Source organism: Carassius carassius, chromosome 17, assembly GCF_963082965.1.
Source record: "Carassius carassius chromosome 17, fCarCar2.1, whole genome shotgun sequence".
NCBI classification, from domain to species: Eukaryota; Metazoa; Chordata; class Actinopteri; order Cypriniformes; family Cyprinidae; genus Carassius; species Carassius carassius.
This window is the reverse complement of record NC_081771.1, coordinates 26,368,532-26,393,806: the sequence shown is the minus strand read 5'-3', so window position 1 is coordinate 26,393,806 and position 25,275 is coordinate 26,368,532. Positions and strand designations below refer to the sequence as shown.

The 25,275-nt window shown below is 37.5% G+C and overlaps 1 protein-coding gene across 3 annotated transcripts in view; it reads right to left on the bottom strand.

Moving 5' to 3' along the window:
• The window catches only part of LOC132161435 (protein TANC1-like), a 92,905-nt gene that overhangs the window by 34,063 nt on the left and 33,567 nt on the right, over window positions 1-25,275 (bottom strand). For all 3 annotated transcript variants that reach the window (XM_059571488.1, XM_059571489.1, XM_059571490.1), the window contains exons 3-7: window positions 24,441-24,662; window positions 19,697-19,789; window positions 6,728-6,849; window positions 3,920-4,130; window positions 235-507 (exon numbers count right to left, since the gene is read on the bottom strand). In XM_059571488.1, coding sequence (XP_059427471.1) covers window positions 235-507; window positions 3,920-4,130; window positions 6,728-6,849; window positions 19,697-19,789; window positions 24,441-24,662 — 921 coding nt within the window. The remainder of the gene's footprint in view (window positions 1-234; window positions 508-3,919; window positions 4,131-6,727; window positions 6,850-19,696; window positions 19,790-24,440; window positions 24,663-25,275) is intronic.

Genomic DNA, 25,275 nt, shown 5'->3' with positions numbered 1-25,275 from the left:
AGCAGCAGAAAGAAATACTGTCTTCATGTTATTTTGCTGTACACAGCATTTTTATCTAATCTCATTCCATTCAGATTGCAAACTCACATCATGGGTAAAATACAACTTCCTGTAGCATTGTGCCACAGATTCAGCAGGGGTGGCATGATGAACAATGGTGGAAAAAACACTAAGGTACTAAACTCCTCATCCAAATTCTATAATACAGTGATAAATGATATATTCATTACTCACCTGCCACAGAATTTGGCCTTGGCATAACCAGAGAAGTGCTGTGGTATGTGATTGGTCCATCCACAGGTGATGTCACGACGGGTGCTGCCCCTCCTGTGGTGCTTGTCCTCACCTGGCTTTCACCAGATACTGCAGCCTCCTCTAGGGTGTTGGGAGTGCAGGGCAGATGAGTGCTACGCCCGCTCTCGCCTCTTACACCCGCACCGCCATCTTTCGCCCACTCCAGACTAGAGCCACAGCGCTCTTCATTCTCGCTGGAACTGGTGACTGTTGCTGCAGAATGGAGAGAAAGAGATAGATGAAGGTGAATGAGGTATGGGGGGAGGGGCAAGATATTAATGGGAAGGACACAAGAGGAGGGAACGCCCCAGAAGGTCAAGCCAGAACATCATGGAAAAGAAAACAGGAATTAACCATCAAAGGCAGTTTTGGAGAGACGGTCAGCAAACAATGATCTTTGAGTGTAAAGACATAAAATAGAATTCATTCAGGTAATTGTTGTCAGACATTTTGCTTTAATGCAGCTGTCATTGACCTTTCCTTGCTGCAACCAAAAAGTAAAACACTATTTTGGGCTTTAGAAAAACCTACTGGTGTCCTACTTCAAGAAACCTCCGGCAGACCTGAAATAAAGACACAACGCTGTCCCAGTTTTGATAGAGTGTATCTCAGACTCATGAGTATTAAAAGCACAGGCCAACAAAAACACTTCAATACTTCAAGTAAGTTAAACAATAAACAGCTTTGATAATTCGGTCTCAGGAAGGCATTGCTTCCGGTCTTCCTCACGGTCATGGTGCTGTTTTTTGGTGGTGCAGAAAAGCTAGTCGTGCATAAACATACAAACCTCTGTCAGCATCTCCAAATGTACTGTAACATGTTAGAGATGCCCAAAACTCAAAAACAGTACTGAGAAACAGAAGAAAAGCAGAAGGACCATTGGGGAGTGAAACCGACCCCTTATAATTGAAGCAGTCATGGCTTAATGGATAGAGAGTCCCGGTCCCAGGTTTGAGTCTCAGGTCCGGCAGAGATTGTCGGTGAGGGGACCGAATCATCAGCACTCTCTACACCCTCAATACCACAACTGAAGTGAGATCCTTGAGCAAGGCACCGAACCCCCAACTGCTTCCCAGGTGCCACAGCATTGGCTGCCCACTGCTCTGGGTGTGTTTCATACTGTGTGCGTAGGTGTTTGTTCACTATTCACTGCTGCGTGTGTGCACTTGGATGGGTGAAATGCACAAATTCCAAGTATGGGACACCTATGTCCTTTCCTTTTCTTTCCTTATAAAATAAGTAAAGAACTCTGACATTTATTATTAATAAACAGTTAACTCCTCAAGTACTCTACACACTAAACTATTTAAACAAACCAATCACAATTCTGCAGTTTCTTTGGAGTGATTTAGATTGGAGATGAACATTTACTGTACTTGTTCAATGAATTTAAATTAAATATGTTAGCAATGAAAACATACCAAACAATAAGATTTAAAGTTATGGAGTTGCTGCAAATATACATATATAAGAGTTTGGAAATGTTAATGAATTCAAAGTTGTTTTGCTAGCTAAAGGAAACTCCACCTAAAATACTCCACACAAAATAGAAAATTCTCTTACCATTTATTATTGCTCATGCCATCCCAGATGTTTACACTTTATTTTGTCCATTGAACACAGACAAAGACTTTTAGAAAAATATTCAGTTAGGCTTGTATGGATTACTCATTTCCACTTTAGTGGTCTTTCCACTGCACATGAGATTCGGACATGACCATATACTGTATAAAAACATGGACGTAGTGTCGGTGACGTCACCCGTAGACTCCTGAAGTGTATTTTTGAAGCCTAAAGTGTGCAGAGCGGGCCGTCGCCATCTTGGCAGCGCGTCACTGCACGACTCTCCCGGACAATCAAAAATGGGCAAAAGGCGGGAGCTACTTGCTGAAGCCACGCCCACCTAGCGCGACGGCAGTGTCAGCAGCGGCAATCCACCTGTCACCCAAGTGGCCACGCCCTTAATTATGCAGAACTTTAAGTCTTAATATAATTTAAACGGATGAGTTATAAAAAAAAAAAATTCACCCCCCTCACAGTTGTCATGAAGGGCAAAATTAGCTATTTAGACCAAAATAATTTTTTGCACCAGGCTGTAAACATGTTTTTTTCTGCTTTAAAGTTGGGCATTTTAACATGGGGAGTCTATGGGATTGACTCCCTTTTGCAGCCAGCCTCAAGCGGCCGGTCGATGAATTACAGTTTTAGTCACTTCCTTATTGGCCTCACGAGAGAGAGCGGGAGGTTGGCGCTCGGACACGACTGTCGCATTTCTCCCCCTAGTGGCAGTCGCACAGAACTCTCAAACTGGTCGTGCAGCAACCCTTACCTTGGCATAATCACAATGGTAAAAATAATAATTTTAATGAATATAATTAATCTATGAATGCATCGCCACAAATCAAATCAAAATAAAAACATAGTGGGTTTTATGGAGCTAATCAACGTAATGATTTAATAAATAATTATATCTGCCATAATTATACTAAAGCACCATTTTACAGGAATACTGTTTAAAGAATAATGTTAAAGTGAACAAAATGTTGGTAATTCTAACCTTACGCTCATAGTTTTTAATAGAAAACAGTTTCCAGTTGGCCGGTTGCATACGGTCTAGCCGCAGAAGTTCAAATATTTTAACGCATCTAAAGCTCAAATCGGATCCAAATTTTCCACATACGCATATGAATGAAACTTCACGCAGGTCACGCACTACTCTCTATTCGACAAGAATGACCTCCGGTCTGTCGCTTGACATTCGTCAGAGATAGTGGATAGATGGCTTTTGTGTGGTTTTTGAAGTGTCAACTTTGGAGTTCTTGTGCACTTCCATTATAAGGACTAAGGGTTGATTATTTTTCTAAAAAAAGTTTGTATGTGTTTATAAAGTCATATATATCTGGGATTGCATAAGGAGGAGCAAATGATGAAAGTATTAAACATTTTTGGTGAAGTATACCATTAATTGCCAGGTTTAAAACAGGCAAGTGTACTGCTGTCTTTGCACTGAAAAAAAATTGAAAACTACTCTCAATTAAATGTTCGGAGCTCACAAACCTTTTGAATAAATCATAAGGCATGAAGCAGCGAGCAGTTAACAAAACATATTCCACAAAAAACACACTTTTGAAACAAATACCTTTTTATTAAACAAAACATAGTTCCGTCAAATGATTAAAAATACAACAACACATCGACTTTATCTTCACTTTTATGCCAGCATTCTTCCTGCTGAACTTCGATAATTAAATTCTACCAAACAAAAAACACAAATGACTTGAATTGAGTTAAATGTAATTTCTGTAATTTCAGCAATAAAAATTAAAAATGAAACAATGTATTGAACATTTTCTCTTGTGCTTCTGACAGCTGGATGACGGACCAGCTTTTAATTCAGCCCGACAGATATGCTTTCACGCTTGGCTTGAATAGACCATTCATCAGTGAGTTGTTTCTCTTTTTGTATTGTGTTCAGTGTGAAAGAACCTTAACTCTGAAATTATCGTTAAAAAGTTTGTACGGAGCCTGTATGCTATAAGCAACCATTTTAATACCATGGAAAAATCGTACCAAATTTAAATGGACTTTCAGAAAAAGGAGGACTTTGCAGGGAGTTAGATGTTACCTATGATCCCGCTGTCCTTGCTCTCCAGGGTGGAGCTAGGTGTGGTGATGATGGTGGATGTGGCAGTGGAGCAGGTGCTGGAGCAGATGACAGAAGTCCTGCTGTTGGAGTAGGTCTCAGGTAAGGTGGAACAGGGGCTCTCAGCGCTGGGAGACGCTGTACTGCTGGTCAGTGTGGAGCAGGGACTCACGCCTTGAGTGGACACTATACACTACAGAGTGTGTGTGTGTGTGTGTGTGAGAGAGAGAGAGAGAGAGAGAGAGAGAGAGAGAGAGAGAAATGAAGCAAAAGAAGCAAACAGAATAAATAAATAAATAAACACTGCATGAAGGAAAAAAGAGACGGGAGGAAAATCAAAAAGGGAGCGAGGAGATAAAGTGATAGATGCAAACTGTTAAACTCAGCTCTTATGTCCATACAAGGGCAAGGCCAAAAATACTCCAAGCCCTCCAGTCTGCATTTGTTCCAATATAAGCAACCAATAAGATGCTTTTAGAACCAGATTCAACCCTGCAATGGCGACAGTAACCAACACACAGACAAAGATACATCTGCATTTTGCCAGTGTTTACACTGGCAATACTTTAGTTGGGAATAAAGAGTGAATCTGAAAATCTGATAAAACAAGCCAACAAATAAAGATGAAGCGAGAAAAAGAACAAAAAAGGTTTAAGGCTTTGAGACCTAAATGTTTTTTAATGCTACTCTCATTGTAAAAAAATCATCTGTGATTACAACCTTCCACAACTGAATCAAGTCAAGATGGAAAAAAATTAAGTCCAATTCTAACTTTACTTCCAAAATACATCACATTACACAAACAGAATAGGATGCAAACAGTTTCATGTTGACTTTAAAACTGTGGTTCTCAACCTTTTTGAACCACAGGCCCCACCATTCCCCAACACAATATTCAAAAGCCAATATAAGCCAAGATATGTTTGGTATTTCTGCTGTTATATGACAAAGTTGCAGGCTAGGAGTATTTATATCTTAAAAAATAAACCATGATTAAATTTGTGACTTCACAAATTTGTTTCAAGAACTGTATGTTCTTCAATAAAAGCTTTAGCTATTACATTTAATATTTTTGTTTTAGCGCTTCAATTCAGTTATAGAGTTTAATTTTTTATTAATGTATTAATTTAAATACTTTGACATCATCAATTGGGGCCTTGGAAGTTTGCTGAGGACCGGCCCAAGTTGAGAACTAACGCTTTAAAAGATCTGAATGCAGATTAACCCAAAGAACTAGCATAATGTTGGTGTGGGAGAAATTATGGATAATCTACCTGCTGCATATCTGAAAGAAGTGCTTACAGAGCATAAACCAACAGACTTAAGATTTCTGCTTGACTTTTATTTTAATACTGGACAGAGTACATCAAATCCTAGATATTACTCTGTCCTCTCCTCTTACCTCTCTCTGCACTCTATATAGGTCAGGAAGAGTGATGGTGTGCATGTGTGTGTGTGTGTGTGTGAGAGAGAGAGAGAGGAATCAGTGTACCGGAGCCCTGGTCCCCAGAGAACTGTTGCCTGCCAGCCGCTCACCAATAAAAGATTCTCATCTCTCCACACACACACACACACACACACACACACACACACACACACATCAGAGTAAAGCAGAGCTCAAGCTTTCAGGTAGAGCTTCATGCACCTGTTCAATAATTTCTTCAGTGCTGCAATAGTGTTAGATGAGGGTGTGTAAGAGGGACACTGTTGCTTCACCTGCATCATCCGTTTCCCACAGAGAAACTGCATTGCTCACCGATAGCAACATCTCCAGGGTGCTTCTCCACATCAAGATGGTTTCTACCCTTATAAAGTGGCTGTGCACGTACAAGGCAGCAAACGCATAAACCATAATTCATACTTAATGTGTTGCGTTTAAAAAGCCAGAAGGTAAAATAAGACACTGGCAAATCAGAATTCAGCAACTAGTAGCTTTGGGTGCAGCAATCCATAAAAACGCTACGTAAGCCTCTTAAGAGCAACTTTTGTCCCAGATAAACGCCTCAAAAGCTCTGTATGATGTATCTACTTTATGATGATGTGGACAAACCAACACAAATCTCTTTGAACATTAGAAACAAATAGAAAAAGACACTGAATGAAAATCAAAGCCAGAGTTTAGTAATCAGGAACTAGTACATTACAGCTATACACTGACACAACAAAGCACAAATCTAAGCTGTCACACACACAAGTAAATAAATACAAAAATACACTTAGTAAATAATTTTAAATAATTTTAAATAAAGCTTCTTTCATCTGAGAATAACTTACAATGTTATTGTGAACTCTTTTTTCCATGTCACCTGTACTCTAATTCTAGTCACATAAAGCAAAACATGTCATCCAGTGGATTTTGAAAGCTTCCGTGAAAATTATAAATTGTACTACATTTTTGTAGTGCATTATGGATGTTGAAGTTTGCCTACCTGTTTGACAGCCTGTTTTCTCTAGTCATGCAGCACCAATTTAAAAAACCTGTGCTTCTACTGCAAAGTTTTATTAAAAGCCAATCTTGCCAGCAGTGTGTCTGGAGTAGAAGTGTGATTCTGAGGGCAGAACAGCTCCAGCAGTGTAATCGATCTCTCTGATAAATGACCTCTGGTATCTAAAGCTGATTGGGTGTAACCTGACTGAAAAGGAAATTCAGAAGCCGCTTCCTGTTTCTAAGGATTTTATCGTCCTGATATTGCAATCATCAGTGACATGATGCAGCAGGTAGGTTGTTTGTGTATCAGGTTGCATGTCTCTCAGAGTTTGGGTGTTTAGATCTGTAGAGTTCATGCTTACCTGCTTCTCCTCCATGTTTGTTTGTGATGAGGTGGGGATGGCGTCTCCCAGCAGGAAGCCCAACCGTGTCATGAGCTCCTGGACAGCCGGGGAGGAGCCAGACTCAGCCGGCGACAGCAGCTCTGCACACACACACACACACACACACACACAAAGGTTAGAAGAGGATGCACACAAAAAGCCCACACCCAAAAGCAACATGCCTACAGGTACCCAAACCTCGAAGGATAATTTCACATTGGCAATACATCTACCACATTTATATTCAAACCCTACATTCAGTCTAATTACATATTCAACGCTATTCCTCCAGGACGTTTGGCAAATCTGTCCCAACTCACCAAGATCCAAAGGACTGATGTAGCAGTTCCTGTGCTCTCCTTTCCTCTCCTCGCGCTGCCTTTCACAGTCTCCTCTGCTCTCTCGCAATCTGCGTCCCTCCCTCTCACATCTCCCTCTTTTGCAACTGTCCTCTCTCTATCAGTCTCAATCCCTCCCTCTCTCTCCCTCCTCTCTGCTGCCCTGTATCTCTCGCTCTGTAGTACAACACACAGTCTTTACAGTGCTCCGCACAGCTTCAAAAAGCCTAGGTTTGAGATGCGGTTATTATGACAACCAAGTTTCCATCCATTCTTAGGCTGTGTGTGTGTGTGAGACAGAGAGGACAGGGTGTGAATGTGAATGAGCAGAGATCGTGCTCGCTGCAGTCACTGGGCTAGTACAACTGACTAGACACACACACACACACACACACACACACACACACACACACGTTCATTCATTCTCCCCTCCTCACATGCACTGACACCATCCCACAATTCTGCATTGCCAGACATAAAAAGAAACATTCATTCTACATTATACTGACATTTTAGAGACTTAATTCAGTGATGTTTATTGAGTTGTGTTAATCATCGGTTAGATTTGGAAAAAGGACCAATTGACTAAAAGACAAACAAAATTATTGTTTAATAAATCTCCCTGGTTTTGCTGCACATGATTAATCATTGCATGCTATTCTAATGAATATAAAAGTTTTGCTAATGTAACCAAGGCCATGTAGGTGGGGGAAAATATTAACCAATAATATTATAGATTGAGTAATATATATTTAATATAATATTATATATTAAAATAGATTAGTTCAAATCTATTAAAATTTTTACTGACATATAGCTTGAGACTTGCGGATATAAAATGATAATTAAACCATATTTGGAGTAATGCACATTTCTTAATATTAAGCCTAAAATGTGTCTTAATGTCACTCTTAATGGGGATATCTGTCTTTAAATGCAAGATATTTAAAATGTACCTAAAGTATACTTGCAGTAGTCCATTTTTAGCACAATCAAATAGACTTCAGTAAATCTTCAGTTGGACTTCAGCACTACATCCGCACAATTAAAAGTTTTGTACAAAATTAAATATACCACTTTAATATACTGAGGGCCATAAACATGGCAAAGCAGCACAAGAGCGCATTTCCAAAACAGCGCAGATGGGTGTGGAAATATCTGCAGGTGGTTTACTAACAATGCACAAATTAAAGAACACAGATGCATCTCATTTACATATCGACCAACGCAATATACCAAGTGCAGTGCAAATTAGTGTAGTCGCAAATTAAGAATAAAGAAATAAAAATGCCACAGTACATTTAAAAGAACCGGAGGCAAAAAAAAAAAAAATGAAGGGCTGCAAGACGTTTTGATAGACCTGGTATTACATGACTCCTAGGTCAGGGTTCAAAGTCATCTTTTATTTCATGAAGCAAATTAAAAATAACATGGCTTGGCAAATCATATGTTAAGATAATGTGTTCTTCTGGCATTCAGAATAAATTAATATGTGTGGAAAAAATCCTCTCCCTTCTGCCATGTGCTCGCTGTTCTCTGCGGTGCCTCTTCCTAGCAACAACTAATGCAGCCATTTCATGCGTAAAATAGTTTAAGACGTTAAATAATGGTGCAAATACCAGTTTTACCAAAGCGCAAACGTTAGTAAAATGTGTTGCGTGCATCATTTGAATACTCTCCTGCCATAACTTTTGTGTCTGAAAGTGAAACTCTTACAAATGCACATTCAATAAGGTCAGGCGTAAAAATAAAAGTATTTGTTGTATACCTTGCATTAAATAAATGTATTTCAAATACATTTTGGTATATTTATTTTTCACTAGGGAACCCAGATATGCTCATGGCAAAGCTGAATTTTCAGCCGCCATTACTCCAGTCTTCAGTATCATATGATCCTTCAGAAATCATTCTTATATGCTGATTTGGTGCTCAAGAAACATTTTGTATTATTATCAATATTAGAAAGAGCTTCAATGTGGCTGCTAAAGTTTCATAGGTTTCATTGCTGGTAGCACATTACTTTTCACTTGCAAGTAACCACCTTGCAATTGCAAATAGCCCACTTTCAACTCTAATATGCTGTTCTCTTTGTAATTCAAACCATTTTGTTGTCTACTATAGGTTAAGATCTGATCACTTAGAGTAATAGTACCACTCTCCACCACATGCAAAGCCATCTGAGGTATCATTAGCTCAATTTGTGAGCAATAAGTTGTCAACGTTCAATTCTTAGAGGTAAGGGTTTTGCAAGTCAATACAAGCTACAGTAGTGATGGTTGTCTTAGCAAGAATAACAAACTAGATCGGTTTTCATATTTCCTACTGCAAGACATTTCAAAGGGCTGGAATAAGTTCTTGAATGAATCATCCATTGAATACATAATGAGTTTAATAAATAGCCTAACTAATTGACTCAATAGATACATTCAGTTTTAAAAATTTACTTCATTATTATATCATTTTTAAAACATTAAAATCATAGCATCATTGATGCAACTGCAGTGTAAATACATCTAAATGCTGATTTAATGTGCAAAAATGGATTTTGTAGACACTGATTTCATTTGATTGGTAACAGCTTACAACTTTATTCAAATTGAATTTATAGATTAAAATGTAAGAATTTGAAAAAACGCACAAACAAAATGCCACAAAACTGTAATTGACACCAATTAGCCAACTGATACCAATACACAAAAGCACAGTTAAACAAATATGTGGTCAGTTATATTTACACAATAACAACATGTAAATGAGAAAGGCAGTCGTGTGTAGCATCCCTGAGGGGGTGACAGGGCAACAGGCCACAGTTCATTAGCATACTGCACTCCGTCAGCAAACACCCTGTCCTGCTCCCTCCCTCCCTCCCTCCCTTGTTAACATCTCCTGCCATCAATCCTGCTTTACACAAATCACTTCTCAATCGATTGACACTGCTGGTCAGGTAGTGTTGTTTTTGTTTTCGACTGACGGCAGATTTCACAGACAAACCTCAGGCAGAATCCGTATTTAATACATTGTTCATAAAAAATTTATGAACATGCAATGAAAGGCACCATTTGCAAGGCTGTCCTCTGGGTCTACATTCAAAGGCATATAAAAGCATTTTAATCTAGATAAATGTTCCCTAATTAAACAATTTATTCTGCTTTTCTTCACATACAGTACAGACGTTGGACATTGTTTCTAAGCACATTTCCGGTGGTCCACGAGTCTCAGCTGGTCTCCGTGTTGATCTACGTTTGCCAAAGGACACAGACCTCCCAATGAGTTCACACATTTCACTCCCCTTTTGCTTATGAGGACTACATACAGCGAACCATTTCCTTCACACACAGAGTTGGACATGGCTTGTTTTTGCAGAGCACTCAAGCAGTATTGGTGCCTTCTCATTTTGGCAGGCCAGAAGTCTAAAAGTCTAGTAACACTTGTGTGTGCGCGTGTGTTTGTGTGTGTGTGTGGATGTGTGTTTGTGTGTGAGAGAGTGAGTGTGAAAATCACTTCCGAACTGTTGCCAAATTCCCACTTGATTGTTTGAGTGAGCTGTGTAAATCTAAACTCTAAACATGTGATGTATGGCAAACTGAAATAAACCTGTGTAATGAATTTGATGTCATAGAAAGACAAGCAGCAACACCATTTATAGCTTCAGCTGGTACTCATTTAAAAAAAACTGACAAGTACTATGTTTGTTAAAATCAGAACATCCAAGTACCACAAAGTCCACCAAATATGCTCTCTTTATGATTTCAGCACTGATTAAACTGAGATTATAATATTGGATTGGTTTTAAAAACTGCAAGCAAAATACACCATACTGTATATGTTGATTATTATCAGTAATCCTGTAGATAAATCAAGAAAGAGCATCCACAATGTGTTGAATTGGATTTTGCAAATATGTGGAAGGACCTTTAACTCTAAGAACACATATTTAAAACGGTAATAACATTTTAAAAGGATTACAGTTTACTGAATGTGTTGACTTTGCAGTTCAAACATTGATATTAAAAATATCAGCAGTTCAAACATTGATATAAAAAAATATCAACAGTTCAAACATTGATATAAAAAAATATTTTGAATAAAATTGGAATTAGATTTTTTTAATTCTCCCATCTGTCAAAAGAACATGGAAATCCTCAGGAGTGCTGTTAAGTGGGGTGCAGAGTTTATGGGCAATAAGGGCCCACCAGGTCGCAAGGGGGACCCCAAATCACCACCTCTGAATTATATTTAAATTATAGATCAATAGAAAAACAGACAGACAGACAGACATTCACCGGCCACTTTATTAGGTACACCTGTTCAATTACTTGGTAACACACATCTCTGCTGACTTTTACGTGTTATCGGAAACTTCCCATTTCCAACATATAAAGTCATGATTACGGGCTCGTTGCATTCTTTTCTGTTAAAAATAACTTGATCAGGAACATCCCCTCCTGTGACCCATGATTTGTCTGTATGTGAATTCAGAGCCAATGAGCAACAGATATTTTATTTTTATATTACGTTAACACGCGATAAAATAATTGTTGCCGTTAATCAATTAATGCATTAACACGATAACGAGTTAACTTGCCCAGCCCTATAGATTTTGGTAACACTTTAGTATAGGGGCCAATTCTCGCTATTAACTAGTTGCTTATTAGCATGTGTATTACTAGCATACTGGCTTTAGTACTTTAGTACTTATTGGGGGCAGCTGTGGCCTAATGGTTAGAGAGTTGGACTTGTGACCGAAGGTCACAGGTTTGAGTCTCGGTGCTGGCAGGAGTTGTAGGTGAGGGGCGAGTAAATAAACAGCACTCTCTTCCACCCTCAGTACCCATGGCTGAAGTGCCCTTGAGCAAGGCACTGAACCCCCAGTTGCTCCCCGGGTGCTGGATATAGCTGCCCACTGCACCAGGTGTGTGTTCACGGTGTGTTCACTTCTCACTGCTGTGTGTGTGCACTTGGATGGGTTAAATGCAGAGCACCAATTCCGAGTATGGGTTACGATAACTTGGCAAATGTCACGACTTTCGATAAAGCACATATTCTATATGACAATATTCTACATCTTTAATTCTACCCAATACATAGATTTAACAAATACCTTTCTAACTATTAATAAGCAGTAATTGGGAGTTTACTGAGGCAAAAGTTACAGTTAATAGTCAGAACTGGACCTTAAAATAAAGTGTGACCAAAATTTTTTAAGTAGCAATGAAGACGTTGAAAAATTGGAAGTCTCATAACCAGAACATTCTGATAATGAGTTGTTTGTCAATTGATATATCAGTGTATATAAAACTGGTTAAAACTGTGGCTCAGTGATCATAAAATATTCTGCTTGTGTGTTTAGAAGCACATTGAGATGTTTAGTCACGTTAATACGTTTGATATTAAGCTATTTTTAGAGACTTCAGGGTAATTATTTTTAAAAAAGGGCAATTGTTAAGTATCTTTTACTAGTAATGTAGGTAGATTTTACTCTTGAATAAAAGGATAATGAATTATATCAGTGTGTGACATGATGCTGTTTGTATTAACGCATTATGTATAGACATCAGCCATGTCACCAATATTTAAAGTTCACGTAAAGCAATATTTGTATTGCACTGCAGTATTCTATATGTTGTTAGGATAACTGCTTTACTTTAAGTCTGGACTACTTTAGTTGTCTAACAGCATTCATCAACGTAAATATGATGACCAATTAAATAAAAGAAGTCAGGCTTTACCACTGATAGAACCCAACCATGGAATCCAGTGCTGCAAATAGTTCAAAGCATTGAAGTCCTGTAAATATTTATTTCCTTTAAATACCCATTGCGTCTTGCATACCACCCTTAAAACTGCTCATGACGCCCCAAAAAATCTTGTCAGAACCAGTACCTAATGCAGTGTAGTCTTATAGCTTACCTTCATGAAACTGAGCACAATCAGCCAATTTAGGACATTTTTTATAAAAAAAAAAAATATAACTGACTTGAGTGCTTTCCCTTTAAAAATACATGCCCAAGTGATTTGCTGTGCATTTGTCCAAAAGAGTCAAGGACATTTCTTGTAAAAATGCACATCTGCCTTATTAAATGTATGGAGTATAACTCTGAGCTCTTAAATTAGATTAATTTAGATCTCTTTAGATTTTTTAAAACATTCTAACCAGCAACCTAGAGGTCCCTCAAGAAATGTCTATCAAAAATAAATGTTGACATCTATGGTTCCAAGAAGAATCATGGACAAAACTGACAAAATTGTTATTTTTAAGACCCATTCAAAAAAACATTTGAGAATACAGAAATGATTCTTCTATGACAACCTCCTTTTAAAACCTTTATTTTAAAGAAGCGTTATAAGGACTTGTTCTCTTATCGTGTTGTTTCAGTACCAGATTTTAAAAAGGTATAATTATAAATCTTTCATATTATGCATTTGAACAATGTTATGTCTAAATTCTCTATTTTAAGTACATCTGATTTAAAATAAAAATGTTGGCATTAAAATATCTTTATTTTTAGCACTCGATTTCCAGTCACATTGGACTCCTGGATAAATATGGTTTGAGAACCAGGTAATGAATCAGATACTGGGGTAAATCAAACAATTCCTCCAAATTCCAGTCTCCATTTCTGTCCTGTCTCTCATACAATGAATCAACCATAATCTCACTTGTCTCATTCGGCCCGTCGTTTTCATTTTCTAGATGCTGAAATCTATTTGCATGCTAAAAAGCTTGGGAACACAATTCCCCTCCCCCTGTCCACACTTCCATCTCACTCCGTCCCTTTTCATCAGAGGGCCTTGTTCTTCCACATACAGTTTATGAAATAAAGCAAATAGTTTTAGAGTACACAAACTCATGCTTTTATCACAATTTTAATTGGGAGCATGTGCATGTATGTGAGAGAAATACACTCAGACAGTGAGTGATATAAGAGAGGGAGAGATATGCATCTATGTATGGAGGAGTGTGAAAAAAGAGGTGGGGGTAGAGAAGAGGACGATGGACACAGAGCAAGAGAGTGAGAGAGAGAGAGAGAGAGAGAGAGTAAGAGACAGAGTGAAAAAAAATACAGTAGCCATGAAGAGGAGAGCATGTGTCATTGAGAGAGAGAGAGAGAGAGAGAGAGAGAGAGAGAGAGAGAGAGAGAGAGAGAGACAGACAGACAGACAGGGTGGAGGTATGGAGGGATCCAGCAATAGTAAATACACAATTCAGTAAGAACTAAGCTCACTGTTAACCTTAGTTTATGTATTAGGTTCTATATCTTAAATAGAAGGATGAGATTTTATAAAATTGCTTTAGAATGGAATGTTTTTTAATTTTAAGTTTGATGTTATATTCTATACTGTAATAGCCATTTTATACTGTAATACTTAATCTATTGTTTCATAATTCAAACATAAAAATCATATTTTAAAAGTCAGTTTACCCTTCCCGATGAACATCAGCAGTTATGTACTAACTGTAATGCCAAAAAATTAACTGAACATGTGATGACCATTTACTCTGTCCTCGCAGTGTCTAGCAGCCAGCGCTTAGTCATAATCGTTATTTGTCGAAAATAAATGTTTATATGCCACACAAATTTAAGATCCTTTAAGATCAGTTTAGACAATGAGTAGCCTTTTTATCTCCGGCGATAGCACTTATTAATAAAACTCATCAAACTTTGATTACAGGTTTTTCAAAGCAAACCCACACATGGGTAATAACAGGCTATATCTTGTTGCTCTAACTTTGATGTTATCCCAGTGCCAAAATTTATAATTAAACATTTTCTTACAAACACTGACAGCAACTGCACCCACGAATCCTTACAACAACTTTTTGTTGTAAATGCTACATTTAATTTATTAATTACAGAATGTGCATGCCAGAACGTGTGATGTCGTGATACGAAGTAGCAAAAACAAGTGATTCATTCAATAAATCATTGGTGACATTAATCTTATTTGTTAATTTTATACATTTATATAAAGGATGCATGCCCCCATGCTAGCAATCGTTTGAGCCAATGCACACTTGTCATTAAAAGAAGGACCCATTAAACTTCATTGCGTTTGCTTTGGCCAAGCATCTATTTCAGATGGCCATAGCAACTGGCACAAGTCAACCTGGCCGAGTCTGGTATTTTTTTTTTCTTTCGGTCAAACGAGTCAAAGTTTTTCCTGTAAAATGACATCTAAATTACAGCCTTGTCGATCCAAGGTTTATTTTTGCAGCTAATGGCTGAAACACATGTAACAGGGGAGAAAGCACGGATCAGGAAAGCAACGGGCAGCGGTATGGCGTAAATGGCGGGATGCGGTGCGGTATTATCGGCCTGTGATGAGAGATCTGTGCTGGGTAAATCATTAGTGCTCATTAGAATTGAATCATGGAGATTGTGTTCTGAAGAGATCAGTGGAAAATGCTGGTCATGGCTCAAAGAGAACAGACACAATGTTGCCATAGAGATACGACAGCTCAATCAAACGAAACGCTGCAACTTTAATATTCGAGAGCTCAGCATTAGTCCACAGTATGGGCTGTGTGCTTTAGAACGTGTCTAAGGCTAAGACTGAGTAAATTTGAGTATTGCTTCGTGTCTTGTTCAAAATGTGGATGCTGACTGTACTATATTAGCAAACTATACATGGCATTGCACTTGTCACTGGTCTCTGCCTGTTAACCTTGTACCCGTGTTACCTTCTGTTCTTTTAAAAAAGCAATTTCCTAGGCAACTAGGAATAAGAAATGAATAAGCTAAAATATTTCTATGTAACGATTTTTCAAAGGTTTACACCACCTGAATTAAATTTCAAATAATGACGGACAAGATTCTTTCTGACCACTAGCCAATATATATTTTCATGTTATGGTCAATATTCCACATTTTCTATATACCTACACTAATATATTTTTTACAAATAAAATAAAAAAGACATATATATACAGTCACGGCCAAAAGTTTTGGCAGTGACAAATTTTGTGTTTTACAAAGTTTGCTGCTTCAGTATTTAAAGATTATTTTTCCACCTTTCTATGGCATACTGAAAAACAATGATAAGCATATCATAAGTTTTAAAGGATTTTATTGGCAAAAAAATGATAATGAGTCAATATTCACAGTGTAGCCCCTTGTTCTTCATAACCACTGTAATTCGCTCTGGCATGCTGGATATTAGCTTCTGGGCCAAATTCTGACTGATGGCAATCCATTCTTGCTTTATTAGTTCTCTGAGTTGATCACAATTTGTGGGCTTCTGCTTGTCCATTCGACTTTTGAGGACTGACCACAGGTTCTCAATGGGATTGAGATCCGGGGAGTTGCCTGGCCACAGATCCAAAATTTCAATGTACGTAATGATCTTGGAGCTACTACTTTAGCACTCTTGACATGGTGCTCCATCATGCTGGAGAAGTCGCTCTTACAGGAGGTTTTGATACCATTCTTTATTCATGGCAGTGTTTTTGGGCAGAATTATGAGAGAGCCTACTCCCTTGGTTAAAAAGCAACCCCATACATGGACGGTCTCAGGATGCTTCACTGTTGGCACAACACTGGACTCATGGTAGCGTTCACCTTTTCTTCTTAGAGCAATTGATTTTCTAGATGTCCCAATCAGTCGGAAGGGAGCTTCATCAGAGAGAATAACTTTTCACCAGTCAGAATTTCAGTCTGTACATGACGTTTTTCTTGGAGAGAAGTGTCTTTTTTGCTGCCCTTCTTGACACCAGGCCGTTGTCCAAAAGCCTTGGCCTCACAGTGCGTGTAGATGCTCTCACACCAACCTGCTGCCCCTTTCATGAGCAAGCTCTGCACTGGGAGTGACACGATTCCATAACTGACTCCTCAGGAGGAAACAGTCCTGCTGCTTGCTGGACACTTCGGAACGTACTGAAGACTTCTTCACCGCAGTTGAACCTCTCTCCTTGAAGTTCTTGATGATCCGGTAAATGCTTCTTTCAGGTACAATATTCTTCGTAGCAATTTCCTTTTGCTTCTCTGCTCCACCTGGGCTCTTCCACTCCATTCTCAAATCTCACAATTAAAAACCCAAACGTTGGCTGATATATGGAAATAATCCTTTACATTTTTATATATATATAACCTATATGGTATCAATATTGTGCATCCCAAATTACTGTGGGTTCCATGCAAACACAGCTAGTGTGAACGTCCCTTAATGCACAAAACATGTTACTGAAGGCACCAATAACCTCATGGACATATAGCGCCATTGCATTTCATGCATCTCAAGTTTGAGTCCCTGTTTGTGGACCTTTCCCATATTAGCACTTCCAGTTCCACTGTCCTGCAGTCAGGTTTTTTTTTTTTTGGTCAAATGCCAGACTTTTTTTGTTGACAACAGCACTTATTTTCTGCAATAATCCAAAAGCCAATGGAAAAATCATCAGTTGTCACAGTCATGCAAGAATGCATGTTATGTATGAACAACAGGAATGTACACTTGCACATGTCCAACATTTCCATCTGCATTTCTGACCTAAGAGTTTACAAAAGAAGTGGACTAATACCAACAACTCAGTTGATTTCAAATCAACCCAAGTAACCGTACACTCACCCTCTATTTATAGAGAAAGAACAGAGATCAGGAGAAAATGCCAAGCATTTGTGAGAAACACTCCAATCCACTAGATGTAATTACATCACAGGATGAAATCATTCAATCTACACAACACTTTGCCCAATCACAGGTGGATGTGCTGGCAGCTGTAATGACATCACAAAGTTTTTTTTGTTCTTTCAGGAAACGGTAAATGAGCACAGAGAGATGATAATTGCCTTTTACACAGGAAGAGTCAGACTCTAATGCACTTCATAGTCATCTGTTTTGGAGGCAAGCGGTGGGTGTATTTCTAAAGTCCGGTTTATTCATTCTCCCATGATTCTCGGTTATTTGATCTGGAAAGAAAAGCTGTGTGACCCAGAGTCCATTTTGAACTCAGTTTGTAGTCCACACAGGTATGAAGGGAGAGCAGGAAAACATTTATAGAACAGCTGTCAAGTCAATGAACCTTGAGCTGAAAGTCAAAGTCATCCGGGCCGTCACTGACATGATCATTGATTTGCATCTACTTCAGGTTCATCCAGAGTGGGCCACCGCATCTGGTGGATTATCACGATTTGCATTAGAGATCATCAAACGGGTGGAGGTGTGACTGTCCAAAAATAACAAATGACTTTTAATGAGGGGAAATTTGTTAATGTGTCATCTGTGTAATTCTGCATGTGTTTGTGTGTCCACAAATGTGAAAACAACTGCTGTCTAGATGGCAATATTTGTATGTGTGTTTGCATTTACAGTGGGGAGCAAATGTTTAAGACCACACAGAATCTGGGATTTTTTCCTAGTTCAACTTAAAAATAAAAAATAAAAAAATAATAATAATTATTATTATTACATACATACATATACATATATTATTATTTTTTTAAGTTATGTAAACTGCCATTCAAATTCATTATTTTTTTTTCAAAAAGGACTCAAAAAGTTACAGTAAAAAAAAGTTACGTTGATACTAAAAAGTATTTCAAATTCATCAAAGAATCCTGAGAAAAGTCTCATGGTTTCCACAAAAATATTTCGCAGCATGACTGTTTTCAACACTGATAATAAAACATGCTTCTTGAGCATCAAATCAACATATTGGAAATATTTCTGAAGGATCATGCGACACTTGAAGACTGCTGAAAATTCAGCTTTGCCATCACAAAAATAAGTTACATTATAAAATATATTAAAATAGAAAAAATCATTTTAAATTGTAATAATATGTAACAATATTACAGTTACATTTTTGATTATATAAACACAGCCTTTTAGGGAAACAAAACTAAACAAAAGAAATAAATGTTCACTAGTAGTCTCAAACATTTGGAATTCAATTTTATGTGTGAATACATCTAACACAAGCATTTTGTGACCTTTTTTTGTGTGCCCACCTGTAACCCTCCAGATTTCACACATATTCCAATTAAATTTTACCACGCAGAGCTGAAACGTGGCATTCTAACTGGCTTCCACCACATCACATCACCAAAAATGACAGATTGAGTAATTCACTGAGCGCACCAACACATACAAGCACAGGTCAGCATTCTACAGAGAATATAAATTGCAAGTAGGAGAAAAGATTGGCGCTAGAAGACAGAAGTTTACCAAGTAAAAAAAAAAGGGAGGGAGGAATGTGGTTTAATGGACTGCTGGATTTACTGAACTCTCAGCTGTAAATTCATGTAACTCCCCACATCTTAAAAACACCATCCCTCAGCTTACGACAAGGGCAAATTTCACTCAAAGACAGTGGGGACTTTCCATCGACTTCTATGGTTTTTAGATTGAGCTAATGATATTTTATATCCCCTTTACTTAACCCTCAAACAAACGTTTTCATTAATGAAGCATTTAATATTTATTTTTTCATTAAACATAGGTTATGTCTGGTTATCTCTTTACTATCCTAGTGAGGACATCTGATAACCACAATGTAACAAAACCGGACCCACAGATAAAAATCAATAAAACTACAAATGCAAACATTCATAAAAAGAATGCATTTCATAACAGACAGACTGGTCCACACACACACACTCACAGAAGTACTCACCAGTATTGTTTTTCTTCCTGTTCTTCAAAGCACAGGTGACAGGATCTCCAGAAACACAAGGATTCTCCACATTTTTTGGTGTCCTGATTGAACCTGCAAACAGAGCGAAAATGAGAGAAAGACCAGAGCAGAGAGAGTGGGAGAAAGAGAGAGAGAGGGAGGAGAAATAGAATGAGAGAGACGCACATACACACACACACACACACACACACAGAGACAGTTAAGTCTTTCCAGATGGGATTTTGAAGCTGGCGATCTGAATCTCTGGGCAGAGCTGCATGTGGATCTGCTTGTGTGTGTGTCTGTGTGTGTGTGTGTGTGTGTGTGTGTGTGTGTGTAACAGTTGTGATCGGCTGTCCTGTACTCCCAGAGAGATTCCAGTATAAATGAGTCGTTTGTAATGATTTTAATCTCCCTGAGCAGTTCCTCCTGTGTCTGCTGAGTCAGATTCAAGCTTTATTGGCATGATTGTCAACATTTTTGCCAAAGCATAAAAGTACTTAAGAGTAGAGAAATAGACAATAAATAACGAACAATTAAAAAGTTTTGATGCTGGTAAGATTTTTCAATGTTTTTGAAAATAAGTCTCTTATGCTCACCAAGGCTGCATTTATTTGATCAAAAATGCAGTAAAAAGGGCAATAATGTAATGTTTTGTATTTGAATATATTTTAACGAGTAATATATTCCTGTAATTTCAAAGCTGAATTTTCATCATTCATTACTCCAGTCTCTAGTTTCACATAATACTTCAGAAATCAATCAAATTTGGTGCTCAATAAACATTTTTTATTTATCATTAGTGTTTAAAACAGTTTTTGTGGATGTATTTAGTACAAGAGTCTTACATGAATAGAAATTTTAAAACAGCATTTATTTGAAATGGATATTTCTGGAACAACTTAAATGCACTTTGGATAATGTTAATGCATCCATGCTGGAAAAAAGTATTAGTTTCTTCTGACCCCAATCAATCTATAATAATAGTTTATTATTTGGTCTATCCTACTAGACAAATTATATATAAAACAATAAAAATTAAACTGAAAACACAGTCTCAGGGTTTCTTCAGCACACAAACCACTAGCTGAATCAGCTCATTTCAAAGCCCTGACTCGCCTGCAAGAACATTTGTTCCATTTAACATCACAGCGGTTCCTCATACAAAGCCTCAAACATCAGAAAGAAGCCTGAAATGAGAATAAAGACAGACATCTCTACTGGTGCACAGATTTGGGAGTAATATTCGGGGCTGTAGCAACTGACGTGTCTTTCCCACTTTCAGAAATTAAGTTCATCCCTAACCACTTGTCGGGGAAAAATCATTATATTTTAAGAGCTTTGTTTTGATGAGCCAAAAAACTAAAAGTAGGCACCCAACGTGAAATGACGAAAAAGCAGATGCACTTCCAAAAATGAGTTTGGGCAATGTGTCACCTTGACTTTTCTGACTCTTCTTGAACCTCAGGTAATATTACATGACACATTTAATGATTGTTTGAAGGAAAACAATAGCGAAGGATCTGAGAGATTAGGGCTGTAGGAACAAATCAATGTAGGTTTGACTCTGGACTATTAGCGCGGTCACAACTCTATCACTACTACATCCTGGAGTTCGGCAGTTAACAACAGGCTTCCTGATAGGGACGGTCATGTAGTTACATGTAACTTTCAGTACAATGCTTTGGATGAAAAGTGTTTGCTACAAGGTAAGTAACTAAAAAGGTTTGGTCTGTGATGGGCTTTCACTCGGTTTTAAAATCAACCTTACACAGTGTTCGCATAGTAATCTCCAAGTGCAACAATATTTACAGAGAAAAACATGTGACACTGACTTAAATATATGAATGACAATAGAAAACTCAAATGTAATTAAAAAAAAAAAAAAAGAAATTAAAAGAGAAACTTTTTTCCCCCCTTTGGAATAATGTGAATGAATTGTGTAGAACAAGACTAGGAAAGCCAAGTTCATCTTGACTTAGATGAAAAGTGGTGTGTAGTGCCACCTACATGAACACACACAGCACTGCAGGCACAGAAATCCTTCTATCATTACTTAATATGGGAAATGCTTACTGCAGGAGAGAAATAGATGATTTTCGGAAAATGTATTGACAGATAATAAAACAATATTATGAAACAAGATTGAGAATGTTGTTAATTGCTACTCAAATATTAGAATTGAATGGATCAAACAAAAATAATCTAATTCTATCTAGCTCAGCTCATTTCTCAGTTTTTTCCCAAATGTTCTCTAAATCATTCTAATTAAGAACAGCTTTAATTCAGCAGCACATAGGGCTGACATGGTTATGATCACACAACCTGAGGTGCTAGACTGTGGGAAGAACAATCGCCAAACGTTGCCAGAATACTGAGTGAGCTCCTGCCAAGTGTTTCTCTTGCCATGTGATTGGCAGCTCTCAGCTCAGCTAGCAGTGTGAATCAGCACAGAGCAACCAATACCACGATGATAACGTAATGCATTTTACACAGTATATATGATAGTTCATTCATCAGCAGCACTCAAATAATCTAAAGAAGCTACCAAAATATACAGTTTATCTAAATCACACATTTGGAAAAGACTGCATTTTATCTAAGATTTTACATCAGAAACATTTCAGTCTATGAACCCTTAAGTTCACCTTGACCTACACTCATCCTGAAGTCTGACAAATCAATTGAACCTACACTTTGACCCCTGATTTTTGTTGCATGATGGGATTCCTTCCTAGGGCCCAGTTTCATAAACAAAGCAACTATGTCTTATAAACTAGTAGTTAGTCAATCATTTAATCTAACGTAATTAAAATGATTTAAATAAATACACATACATAAAATCAACCAAAATGTTTTTATATTTAATACATATAATATTTAATATTTAATACATATAATACAGTGAAACTCAGTTTCTTCTAATAAAATTTTGAAAACAAGCAGCAGTGTTACAGGAGGAAATATAAAGCAGGGCCTTTGAATGGCTTTTGAGTCAAAAAAAGTTGAGAAACTCTGGTCTACACTGTGAAGTGAGCACCAATAGATGGCACAGTTTGTACATTAGATAAATCACAGCTGCGCAACTTCTTAAAGAGGACAAACCATAGCACTGTTAACATGACTTATGTGTCTATTGTATATGATATACAGCATATTACTTGCACCAGAAATACTATTTGGATAGTACCCAAAGAGCCAGATGTACCCATTAGAATAGATATTAAATCACTACTCCAACTGACTAGGATTAACTGACAACTGACAATTTCTTATAACCTATATTAAATATTTGGAATATATATTTTCATATTTTATTAGGTTCTTTGATAAGGTTACAATACGAAGGTCTAAGTAGCAACGTATCTTCCGTGATGTCCCCGATGCGTGGGTCGGGGTGGGTAAAGATATTTTACTTTATTTGCGGGCTGGGGCGGGCCAAATCATTTCATAAAAGCGGGACCCGCGGGTTGGAAAAAAAACGGACCAGCGCATCACTAGGCTAAGTGATACTGTGGCCGCCGGTCCACAACTGGCAGAAAAAGATGACGCTCACTAAAGCTCACTGGCTGAGCTTTCTCCTCTCAAAGAAAAGGTTGCACAACTGACAGAATAAGTTACAATATCTGAGATATAGCTGCTAAATTTTATTTGCTTTTTTTTTTTACTTGAGCATTCAAGTAATTGAATTAAGCATTCATTGCTTAAATTGATATTTATGTTTTAACATTTAATCTTCTGAGCTCAGAAACATTGTTTAATATACTCGCTGTTCATATTTTTATTCAAAGTTCAGAATCAAGATAAATTTATAACTTGTTCTTTATGATAACGGACTGTCTTTACCTTGAATGTCATTGCTTTAATTTATTTTTAATATTTTGATATTTCATATTTTGTTCAAATGTTTAACATATATGCTGTTCATATGTTCATTTATTAGTGTGTTATATGATTAGATTGTTTTCCCTGTTTTAAAATAAAGCATAGCAATGGTATTTGATAGTGTATTTTCCCCTTTCAGGAAAAGTATCGAAATCGCAATTCTTGACTAGGTATCGGTATCGAAACGATAATTTTGGTATCGTGACAATATTAGTATTTAGTATTTTTCACAAATAAATAAATATTTAATAAAAATATAATTAAAAAGGAAGTAAACCCTGTAACCAACAGTGCACTTAGTATTCTCAGAAGTTTGTGTGGGAATCATATTTTTCAAATAAAGCCAAGGTAACACTCATTTTACATACAGCAGACAGAGAAAATGATATGAATATGACAGTAGGCTGTCATATCACTAGTTTATTAAAGTTTAAAGCATTCAATTCACACGGACAGACCATCACGGAGAGAACACGAGATCATGCTGGATAAAAATGCACACTTCACAAGATCTCACAGCTCGATTCGACTAAGTTTGCAAGGTTTGTGATATTAAATGTTCATTAGTCTTTTAAAGATTTGTTTAAATTATATAAATGTGTATTTGCTTAATGCTGACGGCAAACGAGAAAGTATTATGTTTGCCTTTCTATTATAATAAAAAAGCAATCGTTATGATACTTTCTGTATACATTAATTCCTTTGTTTAACCGTTCTATCTGATTATTAGACAGACTTCTATCTGAATTGTGTGCTCAGGCGCTGCCTTTCTCTGCACCATCAAAATAAAAGTCGAAGCCAAGCAGAAAAACTTATCGCCCGACCTAGTAAGTACATTTCAAAAGTGACTGTTATGTACCTGGTGACTTGTTGGACCGGACTGGAGAAAGATAGGGTTGGCGTGGAGGGAGCAGCGGGGAGGAAGGGAGGGAGACGGACACTCCTCTGGTCAATCTCGGCCTCAGCATCTCCTCTGCAGGGTACGGCTGTACTGGCAGCGGCCCACTCCCATGATTCTGAACAACCACAATCTCCTCTTCCTGAACTCTGTGATGGAAACTGGGGCTGAGGGATTGATTTCCTAAGCAAAAATAAGAAAGACAAGAAAAAAAAAAAAGAATATATATATATATATATATATATATATATATATATATATATATATATATATATATATTAGTGCTGTCAACGTTAACGCATGCGATTAATTTTTGTCTGGTTTAACGTGTCAAAATATTTAACGCAATTAACGCAGCATCCGTATTTTCTGCCATCCGTTGGCTAGCTTTACATTATATGATCACGCACTTATTCATTTAAATGCTTTTAAACATTTCAAGCGCGGCAAGACAAAAGAGAATGCGCTGTCTGTGAATGCCCTTATGTGACACATACACACGTACACACACACACACACACAATGCATAGACAGGGCGCCAGAATCCAGTTCTCTTAAGCGCTTGAACTAACAATAAACATCCCAAAGTGCCAGTTTTGTCGATTATCCTGATAAGAGCAATCTTAAATGATTTATATAGTCTAAAATATTTATAAAGTCTAAAATGAACAAAAAGAGTTGTGAGAGAATGTAGCGAGATCCATATATAAACGATGAGATCCGCGTGTCTGTCTGCTCTTAAAGGGACAGCAGCCAATAAAGCTTCCTGTCAGTAAAGTTAAAGAACAAAGGGAAC